This window comes from Pecten maximus, chromosome 17, assembly GCF_902652985.1.
Source record: "Pecten maximus chromosome 17, xPecMax1.1, whole genome shotgun sequence".
In the NCBI taxonomy this organism is placed as follows: domain Eukaryota; kingdom Metazoa; phylum Mollusca; class Bivalvia; order Pectinida; family Pectinidae; genus Pecten; species Pecten maximus.
In genome coordinates, this window is record NC_047031.1 from 14,208,014 (window position 1) to 14,225,408 (window position 17,395).

The window sequence follows — 17,395 nt, forward strand, 5'->3', positions numbered from 1 at the left end:
ATAAACCAAGACTAACAAATTCTTAGGTCCCTGTGATGATAACCTTCACCACAGACCATAGTATTGTTAGGTCACCTGAGACAAAGTATCTTTTGTAATCGCCTTTTTTCCATCGTAGGTCAGTAGACAATTTACATTTTTAACAACTTCTCCAAAACTGCTAAACCAAATTCAATTAAATATTCCTGGAAGCTTCTATTACCAAAGGTCAACCAAAAGTGTGAATTTTATGGTCCCCACCACCAGGGGCCTGAGGGGCGTGGCCAAAAAGGGACAAATTGACTAAAATTTCAAAAATGTTCTTCTCAACTCCCAGATATGGTACAATCAAATACTATTCATAGATAGAAAAGTTCCTTTATCAAAATTGTGAGTTTCATGACCCTGGGGTCTTGCATGTGCCCTGTGGAGGGGGATATACTTTATTATAGTTTATATAAGGAAATAACATTCTTGACTTTCATTTGTTGAATTTCTTTTGGAATTCAATCTAACTTGATTCAAATTAGCTGGATGGGATGGTATTCACATGTCGGCCAGATTGACTCCTAGGGGCTAATGGGTGGGATCAAAAAAGGTGAAATTAGCTTAAATTAAAAAAAAAAACCAAGGCCCAAATAAGGTAGAATTAAATACTCTTTATAGATGAAAGGGTTATAAGGTGCGTTACGAAAATTGTGAATTTCATGACCCTGGGGTCTCACCTTGGGGTCAGTCGAGTCAACATTTGTATAGCAACAAACTGCCTTCCAAAACTGCTAATTTTAACCAAGTTAGAATGAATTCCAAAGAAATTCAACAAATAATAGTCAAAAATGTGATTTCCCTATATAAACTATAGTAAAGTTTACCCCCTCCCCAGGGGCAAAGGGGTTGATGGGCAGGGTCAAAGAAATATTTTAAAACTCTGGTGACTGTTATGGCCCATGGGCCTCTTGTTAAGAATATTGCTACCATTCCATCAAATTTTCTGAACAGTAGTCTATTCTGTAGAACCAGTTACTTTCTGCTGTGATGCTGTGTCCGATGTCTGTCTCAAGTTCTTCTGTCATCTTCACTTTACATCTGTCATCTTGGAAAAAAACCCAACTAGTGTTGTATTATAAATTTCTTCAGTTCTAGTAGTGCAATTTGACCCAAACTGAGAACTTCAGGAATTTGACTATGGTAGCCATTTAGACATGTGAATTCACAATAATGATGATGCTATTCAAGTGTTCTTATTTTGCCATTTATCTCCTAAAGATGTCAAAATGAATAAAAGACTACATTGGGCACATTACAGTAGTTTAAGCTTTTGACCATATAATTTAGAGAGTGGCAAAAATGCCTTTTGGAACTAAACAAGGTCAATATACTTTAACTTGTGAGAGTTTCGACCAAATTGTTAAGTTTTAGCTCCTCTGACTTATAAGAGCCATATGAGCTTATGATATGGTGTGGTGTTCATATGGCATATTTTTTTTTCCTTCAAACAATTTTCTCAAGATAAAGGAAAGGCCTATTGCACAATTGTTATATGTGGTCTGGGATGGAGATCCACAGTGTTTGTAAACAGAAATTACCTTGACCTAAAATCAAGTGTACTGTTGTCAACTTTGTTAACATACCAAACAAATTTCTTCTGAATAACCAAAAGGCTTAAAATCAAGATATTTGACTGGTGGGTTTCTACAAACAAAGTTTGAGAAAATAAATGACCTTGACCCCTTACTAAAGGAACAGAAGTAACATTTTGTAAAAACACTGAAATAAATAACAGTAATTACATGAAAAATGTAAAGTCATGCTTTTCTCTGATAGGTTCCGGGGGTGACGCCCAACAAAGTTTGCAAAGGGAAATACACATTAATCTTATTCAAGGTCACAGGGTCAAATTTATTAAAACTTTTAAAAGACTTCTGATGATAAACTAAAAAGTACAGAGCCAGGAACTACAGAACGTCTGGTAGGTTTCTTTGAAAGTTTTGGAAACTTAACGACCTTGACCCATATTAATGGCACAGGGGTCAAATTGTTAAAAACACTGAGACAACATCTCAGATAATTGAAAGGAATGAAATCATGATGTTATGCTTGTTAGTTCATGGACTGATTCCTGGTAAAGTTTGCAAAAGGAAAGCATTTTGCCCTCATTCCAGGGAACTTATTTGTTATCACGCTGAAACAAGTGTTTTTGGTGAACTGAAAGGTAGGAAGTAATCAAATAGGTGAACAACAGGTCCATGTGGATGCCCACTTGATTTCCTTGATCAGGGGAGTTATTTTTATTCCCTCGATCATGGGGATAATTTATTTTCTAGATAACGGGAATTATTTCTATAACCTCAATCATGGGAATTATTTCTATAACCTCAATCATGGGAATTACTTCTATAACCTCAATCATGGGAATTATTTTCATTTCCTTGTTATGAGGCTTATTTTAATTTGCTTGATCATTGGGGTTCTTTTCGATTTCTGAATCATTGGAGCTATTTTTTATTATTTCCTCGGTCATGGGTTATTTTCATTTTCTCGATCATGGAGGTTATTTTCATATCCTTGATTATAGCGTTTAGTTCACCATTGAATCTATTTTCGAGATTATTTTCTAATCTCATGATCATGCAAAACTAAGGACCATTGAGGTTTCTGAGTCTGCAACTGTAAAAATTGACGCCCGACGGTCATTTTATGGTCTGATCAGTCTCACCAATGAACATGTACATGACGGTTGGGCGAGTTGAAAAACCCAAATGATGGTCGTCAAATAAAAATTGAAAACATCTCTTTGAATATAAATATATTTAATCACAAATATCTTTAGTAAAATTAAGATAAACAATAACACAATGTACAACACTTTTGATTATAATGTAAATTAAATAAATAAGAATATAATCTAACAAAGGTATGTTCTGTGGACAGGGATATCTCAACCGAGTGTAAGAGTTTGGCCAGTCAGCACGACCTTTAACACGAGGGTTGAGATATACTTGCTCGCGGAACAGACCCATGTTTGATTATTTTTCTTACATACTTGCAAGCAAATGTAAATTTTTATGAAAGTTTAAGTTTATCATCGTGCAATCTGCAATGCTCCTTGCAATGTGCGTAGATATTAATGACGTCATCTTTTACACGACATGATTACTCAATGTAAGCAGCGTCATATAGCGCGTGCCAGCTCCTTACCCTGTGACGTATGTCAAAAAAAGGACAAATACAAAAAAGAGGATATAGATCTTTCTAATGATAGCGTGTGCCGATTTTAAACAAAGACGTGAAAGGTTATATAATGCTACCTTAATGAAAAGTTTGATAGTTTATCTGTCATTTCAGAAATAATTGTTATTTTTTGTTGTTCACTGGTGTATGAACGGCATTTTTTGACAGATATTTTAAATGACGCGCGTCATGTTGAAATTTCTTTCAAAAAATGCCGTTCATACACCAATGAACAACAAAAAATAACAATTATTTCTTATATTTACATTTCAAAACTATTTTTCAACGTAATCTTTGAACAAAATCATAAGAAAGAGTATTCTACTTTCGTTATGCGTAGTGACGAAACAGCTGAATGATCGATGTAACAGCGTAACAGATAGTTCCAATTTGGCGGGAAAGGTAATCAAGTACACAAAATATAGTTCCACACAAATTCATTATTTTAATCATCATGAAAGAAAAATATTGAAATGTTGTCTTCATTTTTACAATCATTAACAAGTTTTAAAGTTGATAAAACATTATGTCATGTGTAATCAAACGCGATTTTATATTCACACTTCTACATTCTCAATGTTGACGTTGGCACCGTCAACAATGTACTGTATGTATTTATCACAACGATTTTTCTGGTTGTTGTGATGTTTTTGTCGAAAAAATATATAATCCAAGATGGTCAGGTACGGTCCAAAATGTAGTATTTATTAAAGGAATGAGTCGGCAGGCGATTTCCGGAATGTCCGTAAATCCACCCGTGCAGTCCGTTCTCTAGGTTCTAATTCATTTTACAAAACCTTGCACATAGTATTTAAGCTAGAGTTAATACAAATGATTGACAGGTGGCATTTTAGTACTCAGATGGTCACATTTCAGACAGGTGAGATAATAAGCTTAATTGACCTTTGTCCGAGGCTAGGTGTCATACCTGGCCAGACCAGTTAATTAACTCAATTAACATCAAAAGGTAAATGTACATACATATTGCGCGGTTTAATCCGATAACAATGAGAAAAGGGGAATTATACATATCACTTTCAAAAGACAGACAGCTGGTTGAGATGTAATTAAATAATTTGTAAGTGTAACATTTTTACAAAGAGAAATTAGACATCGAAGAAATCCAAAATTATGGAAAATGTAAAATGTCTAATAATGTTTATATTACAACAAATTTCATAAAATTCACTATGAAATATCCCTCCGGCTCCTGTAAAGTCGCGTCCCGCGACTTGTTTAAAATCTATCTTAGCTGTCCACTACTGTATGTCTAAAGTTCGGCCGGAAGTTAACTGTTCGTTGCTCCAAAGATATGCGCGATCGTTGCTGTCGTGAATTGTTATTTTGTGTTTGACCATGATATCCACTTAGCTGATTTTGTAGGCTCAAAATCACCCGTTGTTTCTGTTTGACTTGCTCGTCCTTCTCCGAAATCCTCGATTTTAAATTTGATATCTGTCTACTTGTTTGTGCTTTTTCTTTGGCTGTTATGTGAAGGCTGTTTATTGTCTCGTCCTTGCTCTTCATTATTTTCTTTCTATTATCCAAAGCTTTTTCAAGTTCTTTTATTTGGGACACGTAATTGTTGATGGTGACACTTTTTAAACGCGTACATTCCTCTTCTAGAATTCTGTTTGTTTCTTCAAGCTTCGCGCACTTTACAGAAATAGTCGAAATTGTTGACTTTGCACGTACAAGTTTTGATTGGAGATTGGTAATCTGATGTGTGATGGAAGATTCTTTCGGAAATTCGTTGTCAAATTCATCGGTAGAAATATAATAAAATGGTAGAACAGAAAGTACTTGTTTCGTGTCTCGGAATTTCCTGAGCCTTTCGGAATCTCGTCGCCGTTTAGAGGAAGATTTGTTCCTTTTCTGATGCGTTACCTGCACCACAGACTCGCTGTCCGAAGATATGCGGACAGGAACAGGACGTCGATACGTTTGTGGACGCTGCCTGGTCCAAGAAAACGATCCTGTAACACAATTTGTGCTGTATTGTCTGCTCCGTGCAAAACACATTCTTGAAAAATGTCCAACATTTCCACAAAGAAAACAGTAACATCCTTTTGCAGGACAGTGCATCAGGTGGTTAGAGTTAAAGTTTCTACCACACCTATAACACGATGTCATCCTGACTTACTGTTATAACGTTATTCTGGAAAGTTCCAAAATATGACGAACACAGTCTTGGTGTAGTTCCAGTTCCGTGTGATTCCGATGATCGGTTTCTTCTCTTCTTTGTGGGAATATCGCTTGGCAGTAGAGGTTCCAGGAATCGTGTACGTAACTTGACTTATACAAATTAATGTGGCAAGTTACTCCGGTTTCTCGCACCAATTTATCACAACGATTTTTCTGGTTGTTGTGATGTTTTTGTCGAAAAAATATATAATCCAAGATGGTCAGGTACGGTCCAAAATGTAGTATTTATTAAAGGAATGAGTCGGCAGGCGATTTCCGGAATGTCCGTAAATCCACCCGTGCAGTCCGAACTCTAGGTTCTAATTCATTTTACAAAACCTTGCACATAGTATTTAAGCTAGAGTTAATACAAATGATTGACAGGTGGCATTTTAGTACTCAGATGGTCACATTTCAGACAGGTGAGATAATAAGCTTAATTGACCTTTGTCCGAGGCTAGGTGTCATACCTGGCCAGACCAGTTAATTAACTCAATTAACATCAAAAGGTAAATGTACATACATATTGCGCGGTTTAATCCGATAACAATGAGAAAAGGGGAATTATACATATCACTTTCAAAAGACAGACAGCTGGTTGAGATGTAATTAAATAATTTGTAAGTGTAACATTTTTACAAAGAGAAATTAGACATCGAAGAAATCCAAAATTATGGAAAATGTAAAATGTCTAATAATGTTTATATTACAACAAATTTCATAAAATTCACTATGAAATATTCATACGCGGCAGGTTAATTGTTCACCTAGGAATGAACGCTAATTTTGTTAGTACCTTCATATAGAGAACACACAGTGGAAATGTAAATATTGATATTTGATTACCTGCATAAAATGGCTCTGTACCATGTGTTTGCTAAAATCAAATTTGTTTGCAATCATCACATTAAATTTTAATGTTTTGAGTGCATACTTTGATATACTGTTGTTAACAAGCTTCTTTTACTAGTGTCATTACGCCTAAGATGGCTTTAAACAAAACAATTTAACGACATTGAAAAGTATAACCTAATGATTTATTCTCAGGTATATGGCAATCACTCTATCTAGTACTTATGCATAAACGCTTCCAAAGTTTAAAATAATTCAGCCATTCAGTACAATCATTTAAAACACACACCTATAAAATATAGAATTTTTGCGCCAACAATAATATAGTCTTAAATGCTTCCATTACCTTTTTTCCTAGTAGCATATTCTATTCACACTGACTGCATAATACTATGATTGTACTTCATGGTACAAAGCAGAACCTAAAATGGAATTTCTGGGGAAATCTACTACATGTAGTTGCGAAATAGCAATAAAAACTTCAAGTCTCCGGTTTCTCGACTGATAGATACATTGATGTCTTTTACTTATTAATCATTAGTTCTTGACTATCACTGTGCAAACACAAAGTTAAATAAAACATTCTTACCAGAAGCAAAATCCTGGATCATTCATGTTTTCCAAATATTGTCAGAAATATCCTCAGTATTGGATTCTATACTGGTATTCAGGATCACTGAAACCTGAGTAAAGTGTCCGCTGGCAATTTTAGAGCAGATAGAACATCCTTAATTGGAGTAACAATTGCAGATCCATAAGAAGTGCTACCAATTGCCATTCCAATGCACGTGAGTGGCTGTCCAGCAGGTGAATTGTCGACATAAAACACACCAGCTCCGGAATCTCCACACTTAAAGAAGCGATCAGGGTCCGGTTGGCTTGGACTACGATCAGCGGTTTTCATCCCCTGGACTTCCAGCTGGTTTTGCATCAGTATTCGTTGGGCAGTTCCCGTAAAGTTGCAGCTCGTGTGACAGAGGTCTTACTACAGACCCTGTACAAACCAACAAACCGCTTGTTACGTGCGTTGAGGCTCCAAATTTAACAATTCGCTTATTTACGCCTTGGTTGGGATGGCTCGCGACGATGCCAGAGTTGAACACAGGCATATCATCAAAACCTATAAATTATAACATAACGAGGGCATACAAGAAATATTCTCTAACGTCACCCAACATATATGATGATCAGAAACAGATTCAATATATTATAAGATACTGTATATATATACATGTTTTAGAATCCTTTGACAGTCAGCTTATAAAACAATATAAACCATCAAAAATATAATGATGTATTTTTTTTTTTCGTGTTTTGGATTTCATCTGATTCGTACTTAGGTATTTTAACTGTCTGCTATTACTACCTTTGTTATTTTTATTCTGATAAGCAACAGATCGTCACGTGCAAAACATATAGCACCTATACTGTCACCAATATTGACCCTATCTTGCTTGTAGGGAATTAAAATTGTGCCTGTTTCCCCAATTGCAATTTGGGATCTATCGTTTCTCCTCTTTCTAAATACAGGAGTGTAACTTCATTTTTCCCAATGTCTTCTTTGACAATACCTCACTTTTGGCCTTAATTTGAACATTTGCCCCTATGAGGAAGACTTTGGGCTGTTATTCAGATAAAAAAGTCGTAGGATTATAGTACATTATCTGACTGAAATCTAAAACACAGGAGAAACCTGCAACACAACTTTTTTAAACCGAAAATTGTCCCCAGGAACAATGTCACGAACATACCAAAATAAAACAAATTCTAACTGAGTCCATATCAGTTAAAACCCGCAAAACACTACTATAAACGGAGGCCCAGTGGGCTTGTATCGCCCAACTGCTACTGATACATTGTCAAAGCTGACCCCGCATATGCTGAGCTAAATATGTTTTCATACATAACAATTTATCGTGGGTATTGAGAAGTCATCCAAATTTTGACATATTTTTACCATTGTGACATGGCATGCATATTAAGGTCGTTTTTCGCGGTATGCTACAATATCATGATACTGGACATTTCAACGTCAGTAGGACAATGCGATTCGTTTCAAGAAACATGAATACCTTTCTTCCCAGCATGGCAAATATATGACCCTGGAATATGAATTTGTTAAAGCGAAAAGTTGACGCCAGATGGTCGGATAGATGGGTACGGACGACAAACGTCACACTTTGGATAGATGAGCTAAAATTAGGTCAACAACACATTATCTAACTGAACCGTGCATCACTGGAGAATCTTAGATGAAAACTTTCAACAGTTTCTGCTGACGGAATAAGATAATCGTCTAAATTCCACGGCCGTGTTTAATAATGTATGACTGGAATGATCGATCCATTCACATGAACTTTCAGCCGAATCTTTGTAATTTTAGGAGTTATTATGTCGACTTTTGTTAAATGACTTCCTATGCTTTCGATTAGCTCATACTTTAATTTTGTAAATTTTCCATAAATTTGGAGTTTGCGATTAATGTCAGCTTTCTGTGTTACATAAGCGTGCATTGCCTACGATTTAAACGACAGTGCCCTTTATACCTTTTTAACTGAAAGATTTGAAAACGACAACAAGGGAATCAATGTACATACCTGAGTCTCTGTAACGATATTCGTTGTCGATGGCAAATTGTCCTCTTTTTGGAAGCCTTTGCTGATCTGTTATGAGAACCAAAGCAGCATCAATACTAGTGTTGGAGTTAGGCTTAAACACTGCTTTGATAACTTCTCCGCAGCGATTTTGAGAACGATGACTAAAGGATGTAGGCGGTTGTTCAATATATATTTTTGGATTTGCAAAGTCATAACCTCTAGGATCGATGCCATAAATAATGTGAGCACAAGTGAGAAAGGCAATTTCACTCTCATACTCCACAAACGGTCCAATAGTACCAGCGGAATTTGGGAATCGTTTCAACACCAAAACTACAGCCCATACGCAACTGATGATGAAAAAGGTTACTGGGTATTGGAATATAACGTGGTGGAATAAAAGGAGTGAACCGAAAATAACCCTCCCTGACATCAATAGCTACACGTTCATCCCCGACTTCTACCGTCCGTGGAAATTCTTTATATGGGAACGGAATGTATCCCTTTGAGCTGCAGTAAAAAACAATACAAGGACATGCTGAGATCTGATCTCCCTGCTGTTTAGATTTCACGGGTGACACACTCAATATGTTCAGATTTGAATGGGAACCAAACCATTCCTTCGCGTTCTCAGCTATTCCACGTTGAAGGATTTTAAGCTCTTCTGTGCCAATAATAATACCTTCTTTGTCACAATGGTGTGTTACTGTTTGGGCCTCTCCGTTAATGTCCTTCGGGTTTTTTATTATTACATCATGTCCGAAATCAACTGTTCTTGTCACTCTGGTGTAACTATCGGAATAAACAATGAATACTGGTCTTCCATTTCTACAGACGGTGGCAGAAACTACGGAGGTCTCCGGTACGCTGTACATGTTTGCCAGTAATCTGACAATATCACTTGGTCGACTAGTCTGCATGCCTAAAAATATACAAGGATTGAATTGTCAGATTTTCAATTTAAAATATATATGGTATTAAAATGGTAAAGATTACAAGGTTTTGGTTTCAGTATTGTTTTTTGTCGTATTAAATCGTGTCACATACAGAAAATGGCAAAGTAAAGCTAGAATGCTCAACTTTAATGTAGAAATAAGCTGATAAAATCCAATAAAAACTGCATAAAATGGGATGTCGGCTGGACCACTGACATTCTATGCAGCAGAAAAGCATGCATTGCTCACCTGAATATTTCCATGATATGGCAAAACATTCCATTACAAGTATCATAGAGTGCAACTTCCCAGAACCGATCCTTCTCAAAACGGATCACATGTTCATGTCGATCGAAATGGCGATGTTTAGAAGCTATCTATCATTATTATAGTAATGAAAAACTTCCCGATACCGCTCACTCTGAATTCCGAATCCGGAACCTATTTTGTGTCAAGTATTGTTAAAATGAAATATACAAGAAATTACTTCGGTATACCGGCCTTACCTGAGAGAACATGACAGGTGCCCGGCATACGCGTGTTATAAGTAACAGGTACCAAACACCTATACTACGACTAAGGAACATTATGATTTAATTATGTAATAATCAAAACGGTAGATGAAGGCGAATTAAAATGAATCATCGACGCGACACGGCCTGTTTACCATAGGAATACAAGCAGAGGTAGAAAGCCGGAGTTTCGCGTGTAACTAATATGAGGCCCCGAAGGGTTTATTTTTGCAGTCAGCAAATACGAACACGATAAGGAAGTTGCTGATAGATTAGGGTTCATCTTAAAATGCAATATTGATGTCCTAAATACTGTCGATAGGAACTGGTTAATGTTTTTGTTCTTTATTTGTAAAACGTTCTAGTTTGCTATAAATACCCCCTTATTGTGTCCCATTAGCACATATGCATATCGTCATGCCGAATGCATCACGGTGCCGTTTGAAATCAGTATTAGAACTTATTTGGTTAGTTTACACTTTCTGCATTATACGAATTAATTAACACTGCCGAAACGATGAAACAAGAGGCCCATGGGCCTTAACGGTCACCTCAGTTTTGATATATTTTGCAGATTTGATTCTCATGATCTTAAATTTGAGGTCTATGTCGTTCACCCCAGCATAGTACAGGCCAAATATTAGGTTTCTACAAGTATGTGTATCGGTTCTCGAGAAAACGTTTAAAAAGATTTTAGCACATTTGGCCCCTGTGATGAATAAATTAAGGTCAGTCTTTCATTTTAACAATCTGGCTAGCTCCAGCCCTGCAGGTAGGGCGTAAGAATTGTACCTGCTGCCCCCATTGCATGATCGTAAGAGGCGACTAAACTTGGGATCTTATCTTTTCTCTTCTTTCTGAACAACTTTCTTCTTCCTAATGTCTCTCTTGACAATGCCTCACTTTTGGCCTTTAGTTGAGCGTTCGCCCCTGTGAGGAAGGCCTTGGGTTCTGTCCCCCTGGCCGGGACATACCAGAGTCTTTAAAAATGGTAGTTGCTGCTCCTGCTTAGCGCTCAGCAAATAAGGAGCGGGACGACTGGTTCGCCCGTTGTCAGTATAATGTGACCGGGTGGGGTGTGTTGCTGGGTGTCTTCGGCAGTATGCTTCAGTGAGGTAGCACTCTAAATCGGCAAAAGATCCGGCCTATCACAAGGAGACTTAACACGAACAAACCGCAGCCTCCCAAAACACACATACGCACTCGCTACACGTATACATGTCGCACGCACGGGAGGCCGTCCTTAAATGACCTTAGCTGTTAATAGGACGTTAAACAAAATAAACCAAACCAAACCAAATCTTTATACCAACATGCAAAAGGTTCAATATCAGGTACATGTATCTGAGCCTCTTGCTTAGTGAAAATACGTCATTCAAATATTTTAGAATATTTGAACCCTGTAACCTTGAATTAAAATTATGGTCATTTATTTGAACAAACTTTGTACCCCTTCATCCCAGCATGCAACAGAGCAAATATCAGGTTTCTGGACCTCTTGGTTGTTGAGTTGTTTAAAAGGTTTTACCTTATTAAACCCATGTGACATGAATGAAGGTCAAATGCATCCATTTGAACAAACTGCGTAGCCCTTCATCCCAGCATGCTGAATATCTGTTATCACATCACTGGGCCTGTTGGTTATTGAGAAGTTGAATGCAAATTGTTTACGACGCACGACGGACGGACGTTGGACACCACCGGAAAAAGGCGATTGCGATAGGTCATCATATCAATATTAACCCCGGATCGTGACTGGTCAAAATGTGTCACTTCTCCAAACCGATTGCTTTGGTTTGGTTGTATTTGTTTAACGTCCTATTAACAGCTAAGGTCATTTAAAAGACGGTCTCCCGTGATTGCGATATGCATGCGTGTGGTGAGTGCGTATGACTGTTTTGGTAGGCTGACCAAATGGTCAAGTACAGACAAAATGACCACTGTATAGCATTTGTAACTCTACAATGTGGCCAGACCGGCAATTTGTACAATTGTGATTCCCAGCCATCCAGGATAAAATCACATTTAGTTTCACTCAGTGGTTAAGGTGTCATTTGAAGAAATTGCTCGTGCGCGGACGGACGGACGCCACGGTATGGCAAAAAACTTTCTCAAAATTGGTAATCGATGGGAACTTCATTTTAAAAATTAGATATTTATATAAAATGCAAACCTTTTTCTTTGCCTTTAGGAACTTGTGCATGGCTTATGCTATCTATCTCGGGGAGAAAAACATTATAAATGATTATAAATATGTGAAACCAAGTGAACATGACATTATTTGCATTTAAATAGATGTCAGAATATTTTCAGCGATGTCGATATGATACTATATTACATTTAAAACAAAGTTATTTCAATGTGTTATTCTATTTACGATGACACTCGATTTGGATACATAATTCGTGTGAAAGGCTTGAATAAAAATAATGCTGTTTAGTTTGTAAAGTTAACTTACCACGTATATCCTTACGAACTTTCGAACGAGTCACATCTGAAAAAAATTCAACGAAAACAAACAAGTACATGTACTTAAAGTTAAAGAAACGTTAGATGTTCTGTTTTCGACCTATAATGATTATCATCATGAAAGTTAACCGTTTCCGATTTCATATAAATATTTCAGTAATCATGGCAAAATACGGCAGATATTACCAACATTTTCCTATATATTTAAGCTGCCTCTCCAAATAATAGTTCAATTAAAATCCGGACCAGATCATGCCACTGTTAAAAGAATAATTGTTTTAATTTTTTAACTTTATTAGCTCGATGGGATACTTTTCCGCCACCAGTGAAGCAGCAATCCTTATCTATACAACGTTTAATCTCCTATACTTGAAAATATTCCAGAACAAATATGTTATCAATATGTAGGATGTAAGCGAGTGATTTAAAGAGTCTGTCTCTTTTGCCTCTATCGGACCCGCTCCTCTTTTCCAAAGACAGCCACACTCCCCGTTTATACATCATTAGATTGCTTTTCCTGAATGATACTCCTGACCATATTTCATGCAATTTGGACTGGTTTGGTTTATTTTGTTTTACGTCCTATTAACAGCTAAGGTCATTTAAGGACGGCCTTCCGTGCGTGCGACATGCATGCGTGTGATGAGTGCGTAGGCGTGTTTTAGGAGGCTGTGGTATGTTCGTGTTAAGTCTCCTTGTGATAGGCCGGAATTGTTGCCGATTTATAGTGCTACCTCACTGAAGTATACTGCCGAAGACGTTTAAAGGAGAAACCTTTATTTCTCATGTTTGGTTCCGCCCTTCCGGCCCCTGGGGAACCCCAATCTGCTTTTCAAAATTTAAACAAAATCTATTTAGTTGTTTACTAGTTTTAATTTAAAGGATATTATCAATGTCCTCTATCAGACACTAACTCATGAGAACCACACCTTTCTTTTTTAAAACGTTGAATTCCCTTCGCCTAATAAAACCCCAGACCAGATTTCATCAAAATCTATTAAGGGTTTCAGGGCTAGTAGCAATTCAAAAGAATGCTGACGGACGACTGGCGCCTCGGAATGGCATAAGCCCACATGATGCCCTTTCGGGCCGGATGAGTTAAAACATGTATATACCCTGTATCTGCTTTCTTATAAAGTCTTAAAATCGTTGCTACCCTGATAGGATGTACTAGTTCTTCTTTGGATTTTTGCACATTACATATGGAAGTCAATAAAATATTTACGCCTTGATATTTTTCTCGTCACCTTTCCGGTTTAGAGACGTATGAAAGCCAATTAATAACATGATTACTCATATGTTCCGTCTGTTACTGGTAGTATGGTTTAGTATTGTTTAACATCCTATTAACAGCTATGGTCTTTCAAGGACGGCCTTCGCGGTTGTTGAATGGATGTGATAGGTGGCTTCGTGTGATAGTGAAGAAGCGATGTCGACTCTATTTGGCTACATCAGAAAGTATACTGTCTAGACAACAAGCACGACACCACATCGTCTATTTTAGAGACTGGTATGCATTGCCCAGGCTACAGGGCGAATTGTAACGCTCAACTAAGAGTCAACGGCATGGGAACAACACTTTACATTTATACAATATTTGGCCTCGAATGGCCAATAATGCTCGAGACCAAATTTCATCACAATCCATTCCGAATCGTTCAGAACCAAGTAGCGGTTTAAACAAATAACCCCATTTTCTCGTAATTTGCCCTGGCCCTTACGTCTCAATAAAGCCAAACACTCCATTTATAGTATACATCATTGAATGGATACCCTTTGCCAAATAATTACTGAGACAAAATTTCATTAAAATTTATTCTTTCGTCCAGGACTAGTAGGGATTTTAGAATCACATGTGAGTTAATGTCGTATTTATAAATGAACAGAACAAAAATAATTATCTTTTAAATTAATTTATTACTTAATAATTTTCTCGTCAGTTCTGTATGTTTCAAAACCAGATTTTAATAGTCGGTGTTCAACGTCCCGTATCTGAACGACTGACTCTGTTCTCGTGCGGTCACGCGACGGCCATGAAAGACTACACTCACATTTGGTCTGTAAATAATTCCAGAGTCCCCTATTTACATATTTTCTCTCGTATAAAATTAATGTGATCGTACTTAGAAACTGAGAAAAGTGCTGTACATTCCACTATCTATTCAGGTAAATTTAGTCAACGTCTTTAATTGACGATATGCTTCTTTTTCAAAATATTTTAAACGATGTTCGACATTTCCACGCCTTTTTCTGTTTGAGAGTATTGGTGTTGTGTAATGGAGAGGTCTTGGACGGTTTCCATAGCAAGTGTTAATGTTCTTGATTTGCTGTTGGAACTCTTCAGTGTTTTGAGTGTCTTATGTCGGCATATAGAAACGAATGAAATTGATCGTTATTAACTTATTTACATTTGACTTCAAATGCATATTGTGTCATGTAGAACGTTTTCGGTTGTGTGTACACGTTTGTAGTTTCAACACTGTAAGAAAACTAACACAATCATTAACAAGAGATCCCAGAGGGATCTTGGCGCCCACCAATGAATGATCTTCATAGGTTCCATGTCAGATTGATCTTTTCTCTACTTTTCCCTTCATTTTACTAATCTGTGCAAATTGAGACATCCCTCCAGTACTTTTCAAACAAGGGAATCCTAGCTATATAAGAAATTTGAGATTTAACGATAATGGCTGTTTGTTTGCCAGGTTGTTTTCAGGACAGACTGGTCCAAAAATGCAATACAAGGGACCAAGGGGAACCTACTTATGAAATTTGAGAAAGATCCATTCAGTACTTTGAGAAATAGAGATAACAAACTTCAATTGTCAAAATCCAAGATGGCGGTCTGTCGGCCATATTGTTTTCCAATTGATCTCAAAATGCAATAAGCATAACGAGGCACCAAGGGGAACCTCCATATGAAATTTGAGAAAGATCCCTTCAGTACTTTCTCAGAAATAGCGATAACAAACTTCAATTGTCAAAATCCAAGATGGCTGCCTGTCGGCCATGTTATTTTCAGATTGGTCTCAAAATGCAATATGCATAACTAGGCACCAAGGGAAACTTACATATGACATTTGAGAAAGATCCATTCAGTACATTCTCAGAAATGGTGATAACAAACTTCAATTGTCAAAATCCAAGATGGCTGCCTGTCGGCCATGTTGTTTTCCGATTGGTCTCAAAACGCAATATGCATAACTAGGAACCAAGGGGAACCTTCATATGAAATTTGAGAAAGATCCCTTCAGCATTTTCTCAGAAATAGCGATAACAAACTTCAATTGTCAAAATCCAAGATGGCTGCCTGTCGGCCATGTTGTTTTCCAATTGGTCTCAAAACGCAATATGCATAACTAAGCACCAAGGGGAACCTTCATATGAAATTTGAGAAAGATCCCTTCAGTACTTTCTCAGAAATAGCGATAACAATCTTCAATTGTCAAAATCCAAGATGGCTGCCTGTCGGCCATGTTGTTTTCCGATTGGTCTCAAATCGCAATATGCATAACTAGGCACCAAGGGGAACCTTCATATGAAATTTGAGAAAGATCCCTTTAGTACTTTCTCAGAAATAGCGATAACAAAACTTCAATTGTCAAAATCCAAGATGGCTGCCTGTCGGCCATGTTGTTTTCGGATAGGTCTCAAAACGCAATATGCATAACTAGGCACCAAGGGGAACCTTCATATGAAATTTGAGAAAGATCCCTTCAGTACTTTCTCAGAAATAGTGATAACAAACTTCAAATGTCAAAATCCAAGATGGCTGCCTGTCGGCCATGTTGTTTTCCGATTGGTCTCAAAACGCAATATGCATAACTAGGCACCAAGGGGAACCTTCATATGAAATTTGAGAAAGATCCCTTCAGTACTTTCTCAGAAATAGCGATAACAAACTTCAATTGTCAAAATCCAAGATGGCTGCCTGTCGGCCATGTTGTTTTCCGATTGGTCTCAAAACGCAATATGCACAACGGTCCATATCAAATTTCCTCTATTGGGCCTCGCCCTTCCCAGGGGAGCTACATCCTTCGTTTATAAAATATTTAATCTTCTAATAATGCCCAGACCAAATTCATCAATTTAAACGAAATGTTGACAGACAACGGATGCTGCGGAATGGCTTACGCTTACCTAATGCCCTTTGGGCCGGGTGAGCGAAATAAGAACATTGAAATATATACATTGCATCTACTTTTATTGAAACATTACCGCCCATAATCAATATTCTAGTTATTTCTTGCAATTTTGTATATAACATAGTTTAAGGAATACTTACGCCTTGAAATTCCCTCTTTCGTCACCCCGTCCGCTTTAGAGTCGTCTGAAAGTCAATTAATAAAATAATTCATAATATATAGCGTCTGTCATTAGTTGAGGATTGTTTAACGGTATAATAAAGCTCTTCTCATTCAAGAACGGCATTAGTAGTGTGCAAGCTACATGGGAGGGGTTGTTGAATGTGTGTTATTAGGTGGCTCTATGTGGTGGTGAGGACGCGATGTCGACTTTATTTTGCAACATGTACCTCAGAAAGTATACTGGCTATAGTCCCCAGAAGGATTCGCTGTTTATAGGATATCATTTGCGTAAGTCATTAAGTTTGCTATAACATAAACAGACCACAAAG

The 17,395-nt window shown here is 37.2% G+C and overlaps 2 protein-coding genes across 2 annotated transcripts in view; both read right to left on the reverse strand.

Annotated features, from left to right (window-relative positions):
- Positions 1-6,412: 6,412 nt before the first annotated feature.
- LOC117315609 lies at positions 6,413-9,761 on the reverse strand. The gene is made up of 2 exons (XM_033869871.1): positions 8,844-9,761; positions 6,413-7,366 (listed from the first exon to the last, which is right to left on the reverse strand). Exons 1-2 carry the CDS (start codon positions 9,274-9,276, stop codon positions 7,137-7,139), a joined length of 663 nt encoding a protein of 220 aa, XP_033725762.1. The 5' UTR covers positions 9,277-9,761; the 3' UTR covers positions 6,413-7,136.
- A 2,685-nt stretch (positions 9,762-12,446) lies between these two features.
- The window catches only part of LOC117315127, a 34,340-nt gene continuing 29,391 nt past the window's right edge, over positions 12,447-17,395 (reverse strand). Inside the window, exons 10-12 of the mRNA XM_033869271.1 lie at positions 17,045-17,089; positions 12,749-12,784; positions 12,447-12,505 (exon numbers count right to left, since the gene is read on the reverse strand). Coding sequence (XP_033725162.1) covers positions 12,447-12,505; positions 12,749-12,784; positions 17,045-17,089 — 140 coding nt within the window. The remainder of the gene's footprint in view (positions 12,506-12,748; positions 12,785-17,044; positions 17,090-17,395) is intronic.

Excerpts from the sequence above, each read along its gene's own strand:
- LOC117315609 (XM_033869871.1), bottom strand. The coding sequence starts at position 9,276 with ATGTCAGGGAGGGTTATTTTCGGTTCACTCCTTTTATTCCACCACGTT. Across the intron at positions 7,367-8,843 it reads ATATCGTTACAGAGACTCAG|GTTTTGATGATATGCCTGTG; the intron begins GTATGTACATTG and ends TATAATTTATAG.